The sequence below is a fragment of the Cydia amplana genome, chromosome 15 (assembly GCF_948474715.1).
Source record: "Cydia amplana chromosome 15, ilCydAmpl1.1, whole genome shotgun sequence".
Classification (NCBI taxonomy): domain Eukaryota; kingdom Metazoa; phylum Arthropoda; class Insecta; order Lepidoptera; family Tortricidae; genus Cydia; species Cydia amplana.
The window spans coordinates 15,807,139-15,825,337 of NC_086083.1; the positions used below are offsets into that span (position 1 = coordinate 15,807,139).

General features: G+C 41.5%; 2 protein-coding genes across 2 annotated transcripts in view; one reads left to right on the forward strand and one right to left on the reverse strand.

The window, feature by feature from the left end:
* The window catches only part of LOC134654661 (zinc finger BED domain-containing protein 4-like), a 1,082,235-nt gene that overhangs the window by 260,932 nt on the left and 803,104 nt on the right, over positions 1–18,199 (forward strand). The window lies entirely within an intron of this gene.
* On the reverse strand, positions 4,164–17,871 carry LOC134654643 (malate synthase-like). The gene is made up of 8 exons (XM_063510112.1): positions 17,500–17,871; positions 16,990–17,248; positions 16,219–16,546; positions 15,168–15,342; positions 9,558–9,666; positions 7,629–7,883; positions 5,367–5,500; positions 4,164–4,281 (listed from the first exon to the last, which is right to left on the reverse strand). Exons 1-8 carry the CDS (start codon positions 17,748–17,750, stop codon positions 4,164–4,166), a joined length of 1,629 nt encoding a protein of 542 aa, XP_063366182.1. The 5' UTR covers positions 17,751–17,871.

An 18,199-nucleotide genomic window follows, 5' to 3' on the forward strand; every position in this document is an offset into this window, starting at 1 on the left:
ACTCATTAATGTCATTATTACTTCTAAACACTACCACACAGCCTCGTGCCGCCCACCATACAAAATTATAGCCAAGAAAGTTTGAATCTTGTTGTATTTTCAATTGGGTTGAATTTCATTTATTCGAAAATTTTACGAGACAAATGAAATGCTACCTACTTTGTTTTTATTTAAGGTTGACATTCCATCGAAACTGAGTGTACATCCTAATGTACATTGGGCGGCACAAGGATAGTGTCCGGATGAGAATCTCATTCATATTTCTATGGAGATATGTCATAGTTTAGAAAAACGAATTATATCACTAAAAATCTAGAGACATGGTAACACTTCCTTGTGCTTGGAACTTAAACCATATGTTAATATTCATAAAGTTGATATTAGTTTACCATTGCTAAAACAACCTATTTGGGTACAGTTGTTTTTCACAATCACCTTTGCTTGCTGTGTTCACTTTAGCTAAGAATTACCAAGATCTATATTTTTGAGATACATACATCAATGTTAAATGAACTATTGTATTTTATTTCTTACCTCCTTTTCACTAATACTATAAAACAAAGTCCACCGCCGCGTCTGTCTGTTTGTATGTATGTATGTTCGCGATAAATTCAAAAACTACTGAACGGATTTTCATGCTGTTTTCACCTGTCAATAGAGTGATTCTTGAGGAAGGTTTAGGTGGTATAATACGTTAAGGTTTTGTGTAATCCGTGCGACGCCGGGGCGGGTCGCTAGTAATGTATAATACCGCCAACAAGACTAGGTAGTGATAAAAATAAAACAAACAGCGAAAAGAAATAACTTTATTAAAAAATAATTTGGCATTTGATTAAAATATTGCTTATATATATCACAGTAATATCGATACACCTATAACTGGAATAGATCTAATTTTGGTCCCTTATCCAACACCTTTTATATAAAATAATAATGTTAGTGGTGGTAATTGCTATAACTGTTCCAAATTTTAGCTATCTACGTCAAACGAAAAACTCTTAACCTATTTGCAAGACCAAAGTGATCCCATAAGTGTCCGTGATCCGTGAACAAAGATTTGTACGGAACACTAAAAATCATAAATCTAGTTTCATTAGTAAACAAAACAACTCATTGGTACTTAACTTATGGTAAAGCTTAATTTCATAACATATATGTACTACACCATGTATAAATGTTATAGTACTAGACAGTACTTATACACCTCTATTATAATCAACAATACAGGGTGTCTCATTTAAATCGGTCGGTATGGGAAAGTCTGAAACTATAAGACATTCGAAGATCTGTTCTTAGGAACCATGTCATCGATTTTAATAACAAGAAAAACTGCATTCATACATTAAAAAAAACTTGTACTCAGCTCGGGAATCGAACCCGGACGTTTTGAAAAATAAAACTAAAACTATTTCTATTTAGATATCGATTGTGTAGGTCTTAAGCAGTCAATTTTACTATGAAACAATGTCTAAAATGAATAAAATGTATTGTTTTCATATTCCTAAATTTATTTTAGTAAGTGTTCGAAATGACCACCGCCTTTTTATTATTTTGAGTAGAGGTTTTTTTTAAATGTATGAATGCAGTTTTTCTTCGTATTAAAATCGATGACATGGTTCCTAAGAACAGATCTTCGTATGTCTTATAGTTTCAGACTTTCCCATACCGACCGATTTAAATAAGACACCCTGTATATATATTTTATAAAACAAAGGTCACAAGAAAAACAAAACTGGAAATCTTTGGTTTTCCTGGCCCCAGAAACCTATTTGAAATACTTTGTTATTTTTCTGAACGGAATGTCACTTATATAAACCAATACAAAATTTCATTTTAAACTTTTTGACATACCAATAAATGCGATATTTTGCATCGCACTTCTAATATCTATGATCAAATGTACGATTCAACTTGTAAATAAATTCTACTGAAATCATAACATTCAAACTAAAAACTAATAAGTAAGTTTTGCTCTAACCTCCTAAGGCCCAAGGTCCTACCTATAGCACCTCTTCAGTTCGACGAAATTTAAAACCTACTCAATTGGAACAGAGTCGCTTTTGTTTTGTTTCGTTCAATTTTCCAACAAGGCTAAATCAACTCTATTTCCTACACAATAGGTTTATGTATGTATGTATGTAAACAAACGCTTTATTGTACATAAGACAGGTTAAGATACAATTAAAAGAAAGTATACAATGTACAAAGGCGAACTTATCCCTATAAGGGCCTTTGTCTTCTAGTCAACCTTTGAGCAATTGAGAGTAGACAAATGAAAATGACAGACAAACGAACACGTACAGAAAAGTAAATTATGGTTCAATTATTACACAAGTAAATAATTAAAACCTTTAGCCTACATTCTAATATAAATACACATATATAATACATATTAATATAAATACATACATAGAAATAAATATATACATAAACATAATTAAATAAAAATACTTAGTACTCAACCAGAACACAAGTTCGGGTTTAAATTTCAGGGGCAGATTTTGGATTTTTCTTTTGTATGGCTGGGCCTTTGGAGGCTAAATAAAGGTAAATATGTTAGAGCAGCGTTTCTTAACCTGTGGTCCGCGGACCCTCGGGGGTCCGCGAGTATATGTACGGAGGTCCGCCGCAGTCTCATCTATTATGGACCATTAGGGTGAATCAACTTTTTCTTGTCACTCGTTGCCATGGTTACGTTCTCCTGGGTCACTCTTTAAAACCTGATTTTTAGGCATTTAAATTCACCAAACACGCTTTTTGTGATACTTATAAACCCTTTCCATAGAGGGTCGTCTACCAAGCGTGGCAGAAGAAGGTGGTGTACAATGTCTTCTAACAAACTATGCTACTACTGTCTCTTGGCTGACAGGACAGAATAACAACAAGAAATAGTTGATCGACCCATTAACAATAATAAATAAATGCCACCAAGTCTCGTAATCGCTACGCGGGCATTTTCACTTAACTGTGCACCTTTAACGGCCAGTTAGCAAATCCTCACAAAACTGATGGTCAATGTCAAATCCCATACATTTTGTCAGGAATGTAGCGGTTAGACGTTACTGAAACACGACTTAAGTCGCGCGTTAAAGTGCACAGTTAAGTGAAAATGCCCACGCTCACTAAGCCCCCATTCGCACGAGAGCTTTTTCAACGCGCGTTAAAAAAGCGCTTGAATCTGTCCGCACTCTAAATTCGATTTAACGACCAAGGCTTAAAGTCGCAAATCCAACAACGTTTGATAATAAGCGCCACCGCTGTCGTGTGAATAAATACACATGTATCCATTTGTGTCATTCAAACACTTTTAACGCGCGTTGTAAAAGCGCCTGTGGAAATGGGGGCTAAGGGTGAAATCACATCTGTTAGCATCGAGCCGCATTTTATATATGAGAAATCGCTCGTTAGTATGAAGATGCGTACGCATCGGAAAGCTGAAAGCATGCGTACGCAACTTCATACTAACGAGCAATTTCTCATGTATAAAATGTGGCTCGATGCTGACAGATGTGATTCCACCCTAAAGGCATTGAGGTATACACAAGAGACGACATCTCGAACAAAATGTTTCCGCACCTCAGAGAAGTGCATGCACTTCTTTGCTTTTAGTACGTCACCGACCACTGACGAGATGCCACACATGTTACAGAAAATTAAAAAAAAATTAAAAATTAAAAAATGCCTTTGTGCGTGTTAAAAAGTTGCAACAATAGCACAAGAAAATATAATAAAAGGGATGGAATAACATTTCACCGGTAAGCAATGGAATAACTGTTGATTTACTATTATTTAGTTTTCAAAGTAAATGGTGGTAGAAAAAGTATTGTATGCAACGTTGTTTAACTGGGTCAAGAAATACTCGTGGCGTCTTTATTAACAATTTTCGGCTTCGCATGCATGCATGCACTTCTCAGAGGTGCGGAAACATTTTGTTCGAGATGTCGTCTCTTGTTATATACCTCAATGCCTAAAGGTCCTTGGACTTGTGCTTAGGGTTTGCACGACGGATCTAAAATGTATGGGAAGATCCGCGGATCCGGATCAAGATCCGCGGATCCGGATCCAGATCCGGATAATTTAATACATTTCGGATCCGGATTGCAAACCCTACTTGCTTGATTCCCTAGGGGTCCGTGGATGGAAAAAGGTTGCCGACCAGTGTGTTAGAGGTTGCTCAGCAGCGCCTTGTTATGTAACGTCCTGAACTTGTGGTTGTCGTTCAGGAAGCTTGTGATGAACTCCGGCGGGTTCCGCGCCAAAAACAACTCCATGCACATGTACCTGTGCCATTCGTGTAAACAAATGGTGTTTTTAAATTTAACTTTACTAGCGACCCGCCCCGGCTTCGCACGGGTTAACAAATTATACATAAACGCTCTTGAATCACTCTATCTATTTAAAAAAACCGCATCAAATTCCGTTGCGTAGTTTTAAAGATCTAAGCATACCTAGGGACAGACAGACAGCGGAAAGCGACTTTGTTTTATACTATGCAAGTATGCAGTGAAGTGATATTATGTAGGTACTGTAAAAGTAAAAAAAAAAATAGAGTTAGACCAAGCTAAGTTGGCAGCTATTTTTATAAGCCAGACTCTGCAAGTGTTATTTAAACGTCATAATGTCATAGAAGTTTTGACGTTTAAACGACGTTTGAACATACATTTACTAATTTTATATCAAACAGCCCTAGTAGCACGGTAGCATTTTTATCGTTTATCACCATGCCTGTCACGTTCTAACAAGTATGTAAGTGCGAAAGTGACGGGTATAGTGATAGCCGATAAAAATGAAACCGTGCTGAGCCCGCTGATTCGTTTGCGAGCGATATCACACATTTTAAAATTAAACGATAAAATGGACATCACCGCTTCGGGCAAGATTCGAACTCACCTCCCGGAACACCGGTCCGATCTCTAACCAACTAAGCTACCAAACATAACCAGACGCCTGCGAATTTTTCCATTCCTTCCTTTTTGGTTACACGCCTTAGGAAGCCGAATAGAGTCGGATCAAGCTAGCGCTACATGGCGTTTAGAACAAAGTGTGGAAATGTCATAATTAGGGCTCATTTAGACGGTGCGAGACGCATGCGAGTTTCATTACATTGCGTCATTTGATCGGTCGGCTGAATTGATGTAACCTCAATGGTCCGCAATCTAACTAAAATCGTATACGAGTTCGTGCGTCGTGCGCCGTCTAAATGAGCCCTTAGTGTTCAATTTCTTTGAAAATATGAAGTTTATAATGACTCACTTTGATCTATTCAAGTCGGTGCAAAGCTTAGACGGACTCTAGCGACATCTACCGTAAGTATATAAAAATATAGCTTATCTAGTTCAAAGAGTAAAGTAAGTATATCTAGTTACCTCGCTGCCGTGAGCCTCTTCTTCTCAGCGTTAGATCGGCAGAGGTTCTTGTGCGCGTGCGCAGCGAAACTCGCGGCGGTCTTTTCTACCAGATTAGCTGTCACTTGCTTCGTCGGGTCGTCTTCTAGGAATGGCTGAAAGGAAAATAAAACTTTAGTCTCGGGTAGGGTATATTTTGCCTATTTTTGTTCCCTTCGTCCCCCTTAGCTATATTTGACGTTAATTAATTATTCAATTTTAACCTTTAACATTTCATGTATAGTGTAAAGTGTCATTCAATAGAACTTGCTAACTATGTAAACAAAAGTTACTAGTAAATTGACATTCAGTGTCAATTTTAGTATGGCGGTTTGTTTACATAGTTAGCAAGTTCTATTGAATGACACTTTAGTGGTCAAATTTCTTTAGTGCTGTAATTGTGGGGTCAAACTTCGTTAGTGTTGCATAGATCAGAAAAAAATGCAAACATATGACTAAAAATTCAGTCAAAATCCTTATCATACACAGACAAGAGGTAAGAGGTTAAAAGGTACGAAAATTACACGCGAAATTTTGCCACTCCACGTTTTGGCAGGTGGCAGTTTGGTGCAACAATTTTTGTCAAAACGTCGCGTTTAAGACAAACAGGAGCTTAGATTTAAATATTCTAGGTAAATATAATATACCCGTCTCGCTAACGGAAGCGGCTCGTAAAACTAGTGCGATAAGGACAAGGCGAAAAATCCTGCGTAAAAATCTCAAAAATCGAGGTTTCGTACTCGACTGTTTCCTCCTCCAAAACTTAAGCAATCGTAACCAAATTTGGAAATCTAAATGATTATGAAATCATCTGTGTCGGACCGTTTTGCTTTTTTGACTAATTGATATCAGTTTTGAATACCACGCCTCTCATTGCGGCAAAGTCAATTAGGCCATTTTGGCCATTATTGAAGGGCTCTAGCGCCTTAAAAAACAAAAATATCAAAAAAAGCTAAACGGTCCGACACAGATATTGACAATATTAATCTGTGTTGAAAAAATCATTGCTCTAGCTTCAATACCCACGGAGGAAACAGTCGAGTACGTTTGTATGGAGAAATGACCACTCCTGTTGGCTCTTAATTTAATTTCACTTACCGCAAAACGAATCCACTGCCAAATCTGCGTTCTAGAGATCTCCGCAGTGGCCGAATCTTCCACACTGCCACTATAGAAGAAATTTCCAACGCCAGCCAACCAGTGGTATATAAACAGTATGGAGACAGCCACGTTATCATATCAAGCAGTTACCTAGTCGGTTCTATAAGTCGCTATTACAGTGAACCGACAATCTTTTGGTTAAAACGTCATATTTTTAAATTCACTTACCGCAAACCGAATCCACTGCCAAATCTGCGTTCTAGAGATCTCCGCAGTGGCCGAATCTTCCACATTGCCATTATAGAAGAAATGTCCAACGCCAGCCAACCAGTGGTATATAAACAGTATGGAGACTGCCACGTTGTCATATCAAGCAGTTACCTAGTCGGTTCTATAAGTTACTATTACAGTGACACCGGCAATCTTTTAATTAAAACGTTATATTTTTAACTTCACTTACCGCAAACCGAATCCACTGCCAGATCTGCGTTCTAGAGATCTCCGCAGTGGCCGAATCTTCCACATTGCCACTATAGAAGAAATGTCCAACGCCAGCCAACCAGTGGTATATAAACAGTATGGAGACAGCCACGTTATCATATCAAGCAGTTATCTAGTCGGTTCTATAAGTCGCTATTACAGTGAACCGACAATCTTTTGGTTATTTTTAACTTCACTTACCGCAAACCGAATCCACTGCCATATCTGCGTTCTAGAGATCTCCGCAGTGGCCGAATCTTCCACATTGCCACTATAGAAGAAATTTCCAACGCCAGCCAACCAGTGGTATATAAACAGTATGGAGACAGCCACGTTATCATATCAAGCAGTTACCTAGTCGGTTCTATAAGTCGCTATTACAGTGAACCGACAATCTTTTGGTCAAAACGTCACATTTTTTATTTCACTTACCGCAAACCGAATCCACTGCCAGATCTGCGTTCTAGAGATCTCCGCAGTGGCCGAATCTTCCACACTGCCACTATAGAAGAAATTTCCAACGCCAGCCAACCAGTGGTATATAAACAGTATGGAGACAGCCACGTTATCATATCAAGCAGTTACCTAGTCGGTTCTATAAGTCGCTATTACAGTGAACCGACAATCTTTTGGTTAAAACGTCATATTTTTAAATTCACTTACCGCAAACCGAATCCACTGCCAAATCTGCGTTCTAGAGATCTCCGCAGTGGCCGAATCTTCCACATTGCCACTATAGAAGAAATGTCCAACGCCAGCCAACCAGTGGTATATAAACAGTATGGAGACCGCCACGTTGTGTTTCAAGCCTTGTATGGTGACCCCCCCGCTGGGTATGGTTAGAAGGTCCTCGGCAGTTATGGTTAGGGATAGCTGCTTGGATATCTGGTTTGGTGTTGAGCTGGTTTTGTTCCAGAGCTGAGAAAGTTAGTAAAATTAAACGCGACCCAATATTATCTGCCAAATCCTACGGAACATGCGACACAACAGAAAACCACCGTGTCGCCGAAATAATATAAATTAAGTAAGATTTTTATTAATCAATTCATTTATTTATTTCAGACATACATACCCATAAAAATGTTAGTAGGTAATTACATTTTACATTATTGTATGTAGGTATGTTAGTTTGTAAGGTATGTATCTATGGGCCTTAGTTGCTTGATAATAAATGAAATTTAAATTTTTATTTAATTACCGGTTTTATTCATTTATATGAAGAATATTTGAAATAAAAACCAGAATATTTGTCCGATGTTTCATTTGTCGAAAATGTCGGTTGGTGGAAATCGTAAATTAAGTTCTATATCTTTATAACTATAACTAGTTCTATAACTAAGTAAATAAAGTTGTCCAAATTACATTGAAAGGCAAATCATTTCCTTATTACAACTCAAGCAAAAACTACCTACATAATAATTCAGTGGGCACAAGAACCATTTAAACCTTAACAAGTTTAGCTATAAAAAATTAATTGATAGGTAACCTTGGTTACACATTTACCCTATTTCTAATTTTATGAATCATGGTTTATATCCCTAGATTTTGTGTTTGTAATACGGTTTGTATTATTATATAAGTACCTACATACTTATGTATATTTCGTTGTCTGTCACTGGGTCGATTTGTGTCAAGATTGTCACTATAAAAAAACCGGTCAAGTGCGAGTCGGACTCGTGTTCCAAGGGTTCCGTACATTACCCAATTTTTTATTAAAAAAAATTATGTGAAACGCGAATGAAGTGACTTTAAAAAACCCGTAGGGGTCGGATTAAAAACTAAGTAATTAAGCCCGACTCACGCTTGACTGCACATTTCTAATAGGTTCTCCGGTCATATATATATAAAGATCTATTTTGTGTATTTTTTCAATATTTTAGACCCAGTAGTTTCGGAGATAAAGCAGGGGGGAAAGTCGGACAGACAGACGCACGAATAATCCTATAAGGGTTCCATCTCTACAAGTGTGAATCAATTTAAAAATAGACTCGACAAACTATCTAAACAGTGAAATCGTGCTAAGTAAACTATGATGTAGACTATTTTAGACGCACCAGCATCAGCTGCCTGTCTAAAACGGAATAATAATAATAATAAGATTTTTTTCCTTTTGCGGGACCCTAAAATAGTTATTTGTACAACAAGAGATCAAAGTTTGATATTTCTTCGAGTGCTTATTTTGAGTCCCGTGCAAGCGAAAGATTCTATACTAGATTCACGAGCGTAGCGAGTGAATCTAATTTAGAATCTTGAGCGTAGTAAGGGACTCAAAAGCGCACGAGATGTAAATAACTTTGATCTCGTGTAGTACACAACATTTTTCACCTCAGCAGTGAGAACATATTAGAGAACCCGAAAAATGTATTCCTTCTTCATCACTTACCTCTATTCACTCATGTTTTCTTAAGATATACCAACAATTAAATTTTCACCTCAGGAGCTCGAACAAGGGTACTTTGCTACTTAAAAACAGTGAGCAAAATCGCATTTTGCTCATTTTGTCCCACTCAGTGAGCAAAATGCGATTTTGCTCACTGTTTTTAAGTAGCAAAGTACCCTTGTTCGAGCTGCTGAGGTGAAAATATATATTACCTCATTAACGAAGGGCACAACTCTCGAGTCATACACCATGAACCCGTCGACTCCTGCCTCGATCTCTTTAATCTTCGACTCCAAAATTTTGTTTATTATCTCCTTGGATCTAAACAAATAAAAACAATAGGGATGATGACACATGTTGAATTTTATAACAAAATCTAGTAAAATAGATAGCAAACAAGCAATTTATCACAATAATGTGGATATTAAAATAAAATATGGAAATGTTACAAAAATACAGGACCTAAAAGTTTGAAAATGTAAGTTTTTTTTTACTTCCAAAAACGATAAAAGTAAGGGTACCATTCGATTTCTTACATTTTATCCAAAAAAATATTGTATAGCAATTATATACATAAACGCAATATTTCACCGACGAAAACGCAATTTTCTTGTTTTGTCCATACGACAATATGGGCTCACAGCAGAGACCTTGACGTCACGTTCATTAATCGTTTTGTTAACCTTTTGGCCGCCGGACCAAGTCCGCAAAGACGCTCACTCACACGCCAGAGCAAATTTTAAGTAAACAACTAATAAAAAGTTTAGGGATTGTAAATAGTGATATCGATATTTACAATTTATGGTAAAAATCTTCTCAATTTGGCTTTGTTCTTATCCAACTTTAATTTATTTCGAAAATGCCCAAAATTAACATATTTTTTACACACGACAATGTTAAAAATAAAGGTCTTTATCATTAAAAACAACCACTAAACAATATCGATTCATGACGTAATATCACCGCACTAGGCTGTACAAGAAGTCGTTTATACAAGACAACGGCGCGCATGGACTGTCCGCAGTGCAGATCGACAAGGACTGTTTCCGCGCGGATTAAGTAATAATAGTCTCTAGGTCAACGGCGTAAGCGCTTGTCGGTACGTAAACTTTATAAGCGTAACGTTAGAGCCGCGCATCGTGTGTCGATAATATAAATGTAAGTACCGGAATTGCATTGGGGAAAATTGCACGTGGGTTAATTGAATTGTCAATGAGTGAAGAACAATAATATTAGAAAAGGGTGGGGATCGGAAACGTTCGGGTATGCATGTTTCACATACGACATGTTCCTTAGATGAGCTTATCAGTTTTCGTATTACATCCTCCCTACCATGACAATTTTTCGTCAATTTCAAATATATAACATTCTCATAGTTAGGCGACACTGACTATATAGTCCTAGCGTCCGCCTGTACCTACCATTCTTGTGCGAAGCGGTCACTGCAGGGTATCACTCCCCACTACACTATCATTTTAAAATGAATCTTTTGTTCTGCAAATAAACCACAAGGACAGATTTACTTGTCTGACTCTACTATCAACAGCTGAAGAAGCTCCCTGAACTTCAGCTATAGTTAATGCCTGTCTCTCTGGTCTCGCTTTACGTATTCTAGTTACTAGTTACCACCAATTAGCATTTAACAAGTGTTCAAATGCTTAAATAAAACCAGATTTGCGATTTGATATTTATTTTGAATATTCTCATATCGAGTTAACATTCCCATCCCTAGCTGTCTTGTATACAGGACAACGGCGACGAGGAACAAGAAAAACGTTGAAATCTGGAGCAATTTTTTTGAGAGCCTTATAATAAAAGAATGGATTTCTATAGCTGCAATAAATGCAATTTTTTTTTTAAACAAGGACCTAAAACATGAACATGATTGTAAAAAAAATATAATTGATATTTTTTCCACATTTACCGAGCGGTTGAATTTTTGTCTTGTATACAAGACAGCGGCGCCAGTGTATCGTTCTATCGTTGTCTTGTATACATGCCAACGGCGGTCAAAGGGTTAAGAGCGTTTCGCGAGTGAAGTGCGACTGTCGGCCTTTGACTACAATTTCTGACTTTTGTGTTACTTTAATGCAATGGGTCCCATATAGACATTTGATCCTACAAACAAACCCGATCGATTGATACCATGAATGAAAATTAGTCATGTAGCCTATTATGATTAGGCATCTTTAACACATTCGGTGCCGAAAAGCCGACTATCGGGTATTTTATGATTTCGTTCCCAGGCCGGACGACCCGATAGTCGGGATCGTGGTACTACAGCTTTATATGAAGAAATTGTTGTGGCCTGGCGCGGATGTCTTGTTTGACTGGGTGGCAATGAATGTGTTAAGAGTAAAGGGTTATTGATTGTACAAATCTAAGAAATTCGGCAGCTCAAATATGTTTTGTGGTCAATGAATTGTCATTAAAATTGTGCGATTTACGATTTCAATAGAACATTAACCACCATGCAAATAATCACTACATTGTATACAACAAAATCGTTTCCCGCTGTCTGTCTGTATGTATTGTATGCTTAGATCTTTAAAACTACGCAACGGATTTTGAAATGGTTTTTTTTTAATAGATAGAGTGATTCAAGAGGAAGGTTTATGTACCTATAATTTGTTAACCCGTGCGATGCCGGGGCGGGTCGCTTTCGCTAGTTATGTATAAACCAAAACTTGTAAACAATACGTTAAGGAATTCGTTAACATTCGTCATACCCTTGGTTTCATTGTCACTAATAATTCGTACTATTATATTTGAAATTATTTCCGAGCCACAAATCCCTTACTCCTTAAAGTGCTGCCAGCGAAAACGCGAAAAGTAGTAAAGTGGCGCCGCGGATTTGCGCAAAAGCTGTCACGTGGCGGGGCCCCGATGGGTGGTCAGCGAGGATTTTACAACACGAGACATGTTCACGGATTTGTTACTGTATAATAAACTGGTTACATATTAGGTGTAAAATTAAGGGATCGAGTCCAAAACATCACGCCGAGCTCTAAGACTCAAATAACAGACGTAGATCGGAAAGCGGCTAAGTTGAAATGGGACTGGGCTGGTCATGTCTGCCGAATGTCGGACGACTTGTGGGCCAAGTTAGCCACGGAGTGGGAGCTCCACGAGTCTAAGGGCCACTTGCACCATCGCACTAACCCGAGGTTAAGCGGTTAAACCGTTAACCCAAATGTCAAATTGTACTGGTAGCCATGGTAACTCCAGGGTTTAACCGGTTAACCCTGGGTTAGTAAATGGTGCAAGTGGCCCTAAGGTAACTATTGGACTCCTTTTGAGAGGCTGGCCAGATATAGCACTAAGCAGAGACGAGTGGAAAAAGAGGGGGGAGGCCTTTGCCCAGCAGTGGGACACAGTGGGCTCTGAATATATATATTTTTTTAAATCTTAATTTTAAAGGGGTTTTGTCACACAGTGACTATGTCACCCCTGTAGTGAGATAAAGTAATAATGTAGTAGTGTAGAATTACTTACACCACTACATTCTCTGAATAAATAAATAAAATAATAAACACTCACTCTCTATCCTGGGCTGTGGCGCCAAGCTTGAGCATGGAGGCGGCCATGCCCCCCGTGGCGGGCGCCCCGCGCGCGTGGCACGCGCCCACCACGAGGCGCAGGTAGCAGCTCAGGAAGTGCCGGGACATGTTCACGTACTTGTTACTGTATAATAAACACTCACTCTCTGTCCTGGGCTGTGGCGCCAGGCTTGAGCATGGAGGCGGCCATGCCCCCCGTGGCGGGCGCCCCGCGCGCGTGGCACGCGCCCACCACGAGGCGCAGGTAGCAGCTCAGGAAGTGCCGGGACATGTTCACGTACTTGTTACTGTATAATAAACACTCACTCTCTGTCCTGGGCTGTGGCGCCAGGCTTGAGCATGGAGGCGGCCATGCCCCCCGTGGCGGGCGCCCCGCGCGCGTGGCACGCGCCCACCACGAGGCGCAGGTAGCAGCTCAGGAAGTGCCGGGACATGTTCACGTACTTGTTACTGTATAATAAACACTCACTCTCTGTCCTGGGCTGTGGCGCCAGGCTTGAGCATGGAGGCGGCCATGCCCCCCGTGGCGGGCGCCCCGCGCGCGTGGCACGCGCCCACCACGAGGCGCAGGTAGCAGCTCAGGAAGTGCCGGGACATGTTCACGTACTTGTTACTGTATAATAAACACTCACTCTCTGTCCTGGGCTGTGGCGCCAGGCTTGAGCATGGAGGCGGCCATGCCCCCCGTGGCGGGCGCCCCGCGCGCGTGGCACGCGCCCACCACGAGGCGCAGGTAGCAGCTCAGGAAGTGCCGGGACATGTTCACGTACTTGTTACTGTATAATAAACACTCACTCTCTGTCCTGGGCTGTGGCGCCAGGCTTGAGCATGGAGGCGGCCATGCCCCCCGTGGCGGGCGCCCCGCGCGCGTGGCACGCGCCCACCACGAGGCGCAGGTAGCAGCTCAGGAAGTGCCGGGACATGTTCACGTACTTGTTACTGTATAATAAACACTCACTCTCTGTCCTGGGCTGTGGCGCCAGGCTTGAGCATGGAGGCGGCCATGCCCCCCGTGGCGGGCGCCCCGCGCGCGTGGCACGCGCCCACCACGAGGCGCAGGTAGCAGCTCAGGAAGTGCCGGGACATGTTCACGTACTTGTTACTGTATAATAAACACTCACTCTCTGTCCTGGGCTGTGGCGCCAGGCTTGAGCATGGAGGCGGCCATGCCCCCCGTGGCGGGCGCCCCGCGCGCGTGGCACGCGCCCACCACGAGGCGCAGGTAGCAGCTCAGGAAGTGCCGGGACATGTTCACGTACTTGTTACTGTATAATAAACACTCACTCTCTGTCCTGGGCTGTGGCGCCAGGCTTGAGCATGGAGGCGGCCATGCCCCCCGTGGCGGGCGCCCCGCGCGCGTGGCACGCGCCCACCACGAGGCGCAGGTAGCAGCTCAGGAAGTGCCGGGACATGTTCACGTACTTGTTACTGTATAATAAACACTCACTCTCTGTCCTGGGCTGTGGCGCCAGGCTTGAGCATGGAGGCGGCCATGCCCCCCGTGGCGGGCGCCCCGCGCGCGTGGCACGCGCCCACCACGAGGCGCAGGTAGCAGCTCAGGAAGTGCCGGGACATGTTCACGTACTTGTTACTGTATAATAAACACTCACTCTCTGTCCTGGGCTGTGGCGCCAGGCTTGAGCATGGAGGCGGCCATGCCCCCCGTGGCGGGCGCCCCGCGCGCGTGGCACGCGCCCACCACGAGGCGCAGGTAGCAGCTCAGGAAGTGCCGGGACATGTTCACGTACTTGTTACTGTATAATAAACACTCACTCTCTGTCCTGGGCTGTGGCGCCAGGCTTGAGCATGGAGGCGGCCATGCCCCCCGTGGCGGGCGCCCCGCGCGCGTGGCACGCGCCCACCACGAGGCGCAGGTAGCAGCTCAGGAAGTGCCGGGACATGTTCACGTACTTGTTACTGTATAATAAACACTCACTCTCTGTCCTGGGCTGTGGCGCCAGGCTTGAGCATGGAGGCGGCCATGCCCCCCGTGGCGGGCGCCCCGCGCGCGTGGCACGCGCCCACCACGAGGCGCAGGTAGCAGCTCAGGAAGTGCCGGGACATGTTCACGTACTTGTTACTGTATAATAAACACTCACTCTCTGTCCTGGGCTGTGGCGCCAGGCTTGAGCATGGAGGCGGCCATGCCCCCCGTGGCGGGCGCCCCGCGCGCGTGGCACGCGCCCACCACGAGGCGCAGGTAGCAGCTCAGGAAGTGCCGGGACATGTTCACGTACTTGTTACTGTATAATAAACACTCACTCTCTGTCCTGGGCTGTGGCGCCAGGCTTGAGCATGGAGGCGGCCATGCCCCCCGTGGCGGGCGCCCCGCGCGCGTGGCACGCGCCCACCACGAGGCGCAGGTAGCAGCTCAGGAAGTGCCGGGACATGTTCACGTACTTGTTACGGTCGGGGAGCAGGAATTCTTTGCGACTGCCTGCAATTGAAATAACATTAGTAAAGTTACCAGTGGCTTAATTGCGATTTTTTTTTCTCACGTGTTCCTAGTGGTATTTAATTCTCAGTTAATACCACTGCCACGTAATAAATAATATGGATACAATACAGAAGGTTCACTCTCTAACAAAAAGTAACAAAACGCGTCTACGAGAGAATCTGAGAGGAACTTTCGGGGGAGGTGTAATGTGGTGAATGTCCACTTTTAGTGTTTAGCAGTAACGCTTTGGTTTACTGCGACATAAACGCATATTGCTTGTGTCAGCGCAACCTAACGTGTATATATAGGCAGGCATTTAGAGAATAAACGTTCAGAATGCATCAGATATTATATGTTTCTTCTATGGCAAGTATATTGACGAGCAGAGTCGGGTGAGGAGTTAGTGGAAGTTAAACACCTTATGTGTGCTAGTATAAGAACATTCTGAACGTTTATTCTCTAAATGCCTGCCTATATATACACGTTAGGTTGCGCTGACACAAGCAATATGCGTTTATGTCGCAGTAAACCAAAGCGTTACTGCTAAACACTAAAAGTGGACATTCACCACATTACAAATCGAGATATGAGCGCAAGCGTACTACTGTTAGACACCAAAATTGGTGTGGGCCGCATGTACTTGAAGCGACGCGACGAAATCGCGGAATGAGCCACGCCTGCCAGTAGTTTTAGTAGTTTCCACCAATTTTTTGTAGAGTGCTTAAAAAAATTGTTACATGTATGTGATAAGTGTTCCAGTACACTGCTCTAAAACCGATCAAAGCTGTTTAAACAATTTTAACTGCAAACATTTAAAATTAAAATAGTTAAGAAAAAATCTTCTACAAGTGAAACTAAAAGCTTAAATATACTTACCGAATTTACTAATAATTGACGCACAATAGTCCCAGATACCACAATTTAGTCCCAAAGAATGTTCCCTCAGGGCGTAAAGAATTTCCTCCATTTCAAATGTCGAAACGATATTCTCGATCAAAACACACGCCTTGATAGTTCCTTGAGGAATATCCAACTGTTTCTGCGCCCAAACGAATATGCTATTCCATAGCTTGGCTTCCCCAGCGCCCTCTAGTTTGGATAGATAGAAGTATGGTCCGCTGTTGGCTTCGTGAAGCTTTTTGGCGTTGTGGTACATGAGGATTGCGAAGTCTACAAGCGGTCCTATTGCTTCTTTGCCGTCAATCTGAAAATAATATGATTTTTTTAATTGTGTTTAACTTTCTTACAGGCTCATTTTGTGTTATATTGTACCATTACAACTTAAATCAGTAAATTAAAAGAGCCAGAATTATTTCTGTACTGGGCGGGAAGAAGTTGATAACTCGCAGGAAAAAATTGAAGAAATTTGAACCTTATGCAATTTAATTTTAAGTTCAAATTTCTTCAATAAAATATCTCGACTTATCAACTTCTTCCCGCCCAGTACGGATTTAAGCATACCTAGTTTTTATATTGTATGAGAGATTTACTATTCATGCATGCATGTTAGCCACTAAGTAATATACAACAATATACACAATAATATACATAAGAAATATTGTTAAAAAATACATCTTACTATTTTTTTAACTATATGGGAAAGAAAAAACTAACTGCAAATATTTATTTTATAAATGCAACACTTACCAGAATATTATGTTCAATGATATTCCAAGCCCTCGGCCTCAGCATAAGCACAGGGCACATACTGATGCTCATCGGAGCTCCTTGCAGTTTCCCGTTCACCGCCAGGTAGATGTTCTGGTAGCCTATCAGCTGGTTGCGCCATGTCGGACAATGTCCATCATCAAAGTCCACTTGTATGCCTTGGACGTTGGTTTTAAGAGCGGACACAAAATGTGATGTATTGGTGGGGGATACATCCCCGAGATCTAAATGACGGTTTCTAGAGAGATAATATTGTTGTTTTAATTATCAAAATTTATGGTTTTACTTATTTATAGGTATATCAGGATATTCATGTTCATCTCACAATACTGCGAACCTAATGATTAAATGAGTATTCTATGGAGGTTATAATATATAGTACATACATAAGATACACCACAAAAAAAAAGTGAAAAAATCCTCACAAGAGTAATGGCATAATACATAACATGATTTCATTAGTTAGTTACTTATTTAAGTTGTACTTACTGAAGTCTCAACGGCAACGGTGCAATAGTCCACGATCTGTCCATCCTCTCAGGCGATTTCTTAAAGTCCAGTTTTGGACATGATTGTAACTCCACCGCCCTTTTTTGGCGATTCTCATACAAATGGTTGATTTCTTCATCGAACTCCTTGTGTAAATTAGCCAGAAACTCTAAAGCTCCGGCGCTAAACACTTTCTTTTGTACATCTTCTAACTTTGGTGGCGGCGATTGAAGAATAATAACGTTTGGCATTTTGTATGCTTGTTATCACAGGAACAACCAATTCTTGTGAAATACCCCGTCCTTATAGAGTCTTTCACCATTTAACAACAACTTATATTGAAGTAAATACATTACGAAGGTCAAAGTTTGTTTCCTTTCCTTATCGGTTTTTTAGATTTGTTATCTTCTTTCTGTCAAAGCAATGTCACAGCCAATACTTACTTTACTCTTTGGTCACAGCCATGCCTACTGTCAAGATTTAAAATAATAGTCATAACACTCGGTTTAGACTCTCGCGCGAGCCACGAGACGAGCCGCGAGCCGCGCCACGAGACGCGAGTCCACCGCTTACATTCGCGTTCGGCTTGTCATTCGGTTATAAACCTTATGCCGTGCCGTTAGTGTTTAAATTATATTAGCTCGACGAGCTTGCGAGCCACGAGACGAGCCGCGAGCCCACCGCTTACACTCTCGTCTCG

Excerpts from the sequence above, each read along its gene's own strand:
- LOC134654643 (XM_063510112.1), bottom strand. The coding sequence starts at position 17,750 with ATGCCAAACGTTATTATTCTTCAATCGCCGCCACCAAAGTTAGAAGAT. Across the intron at positions 17,249-17,499 it reads CCGTTGCCGTTGAGACTTCA|AAACCGTCATTTAGATCTCG; the intron begins GTAAGTACAACT and ends TTATCTCTCTAG. Across the intron at positions 9,667-15,167 it reads GCCACAGCCCAGGACAGAGA|ATCCAAGGAGATAATAAACA; the intron begins GTGAGTGTTTAT and ends TTATTTGTTTAG.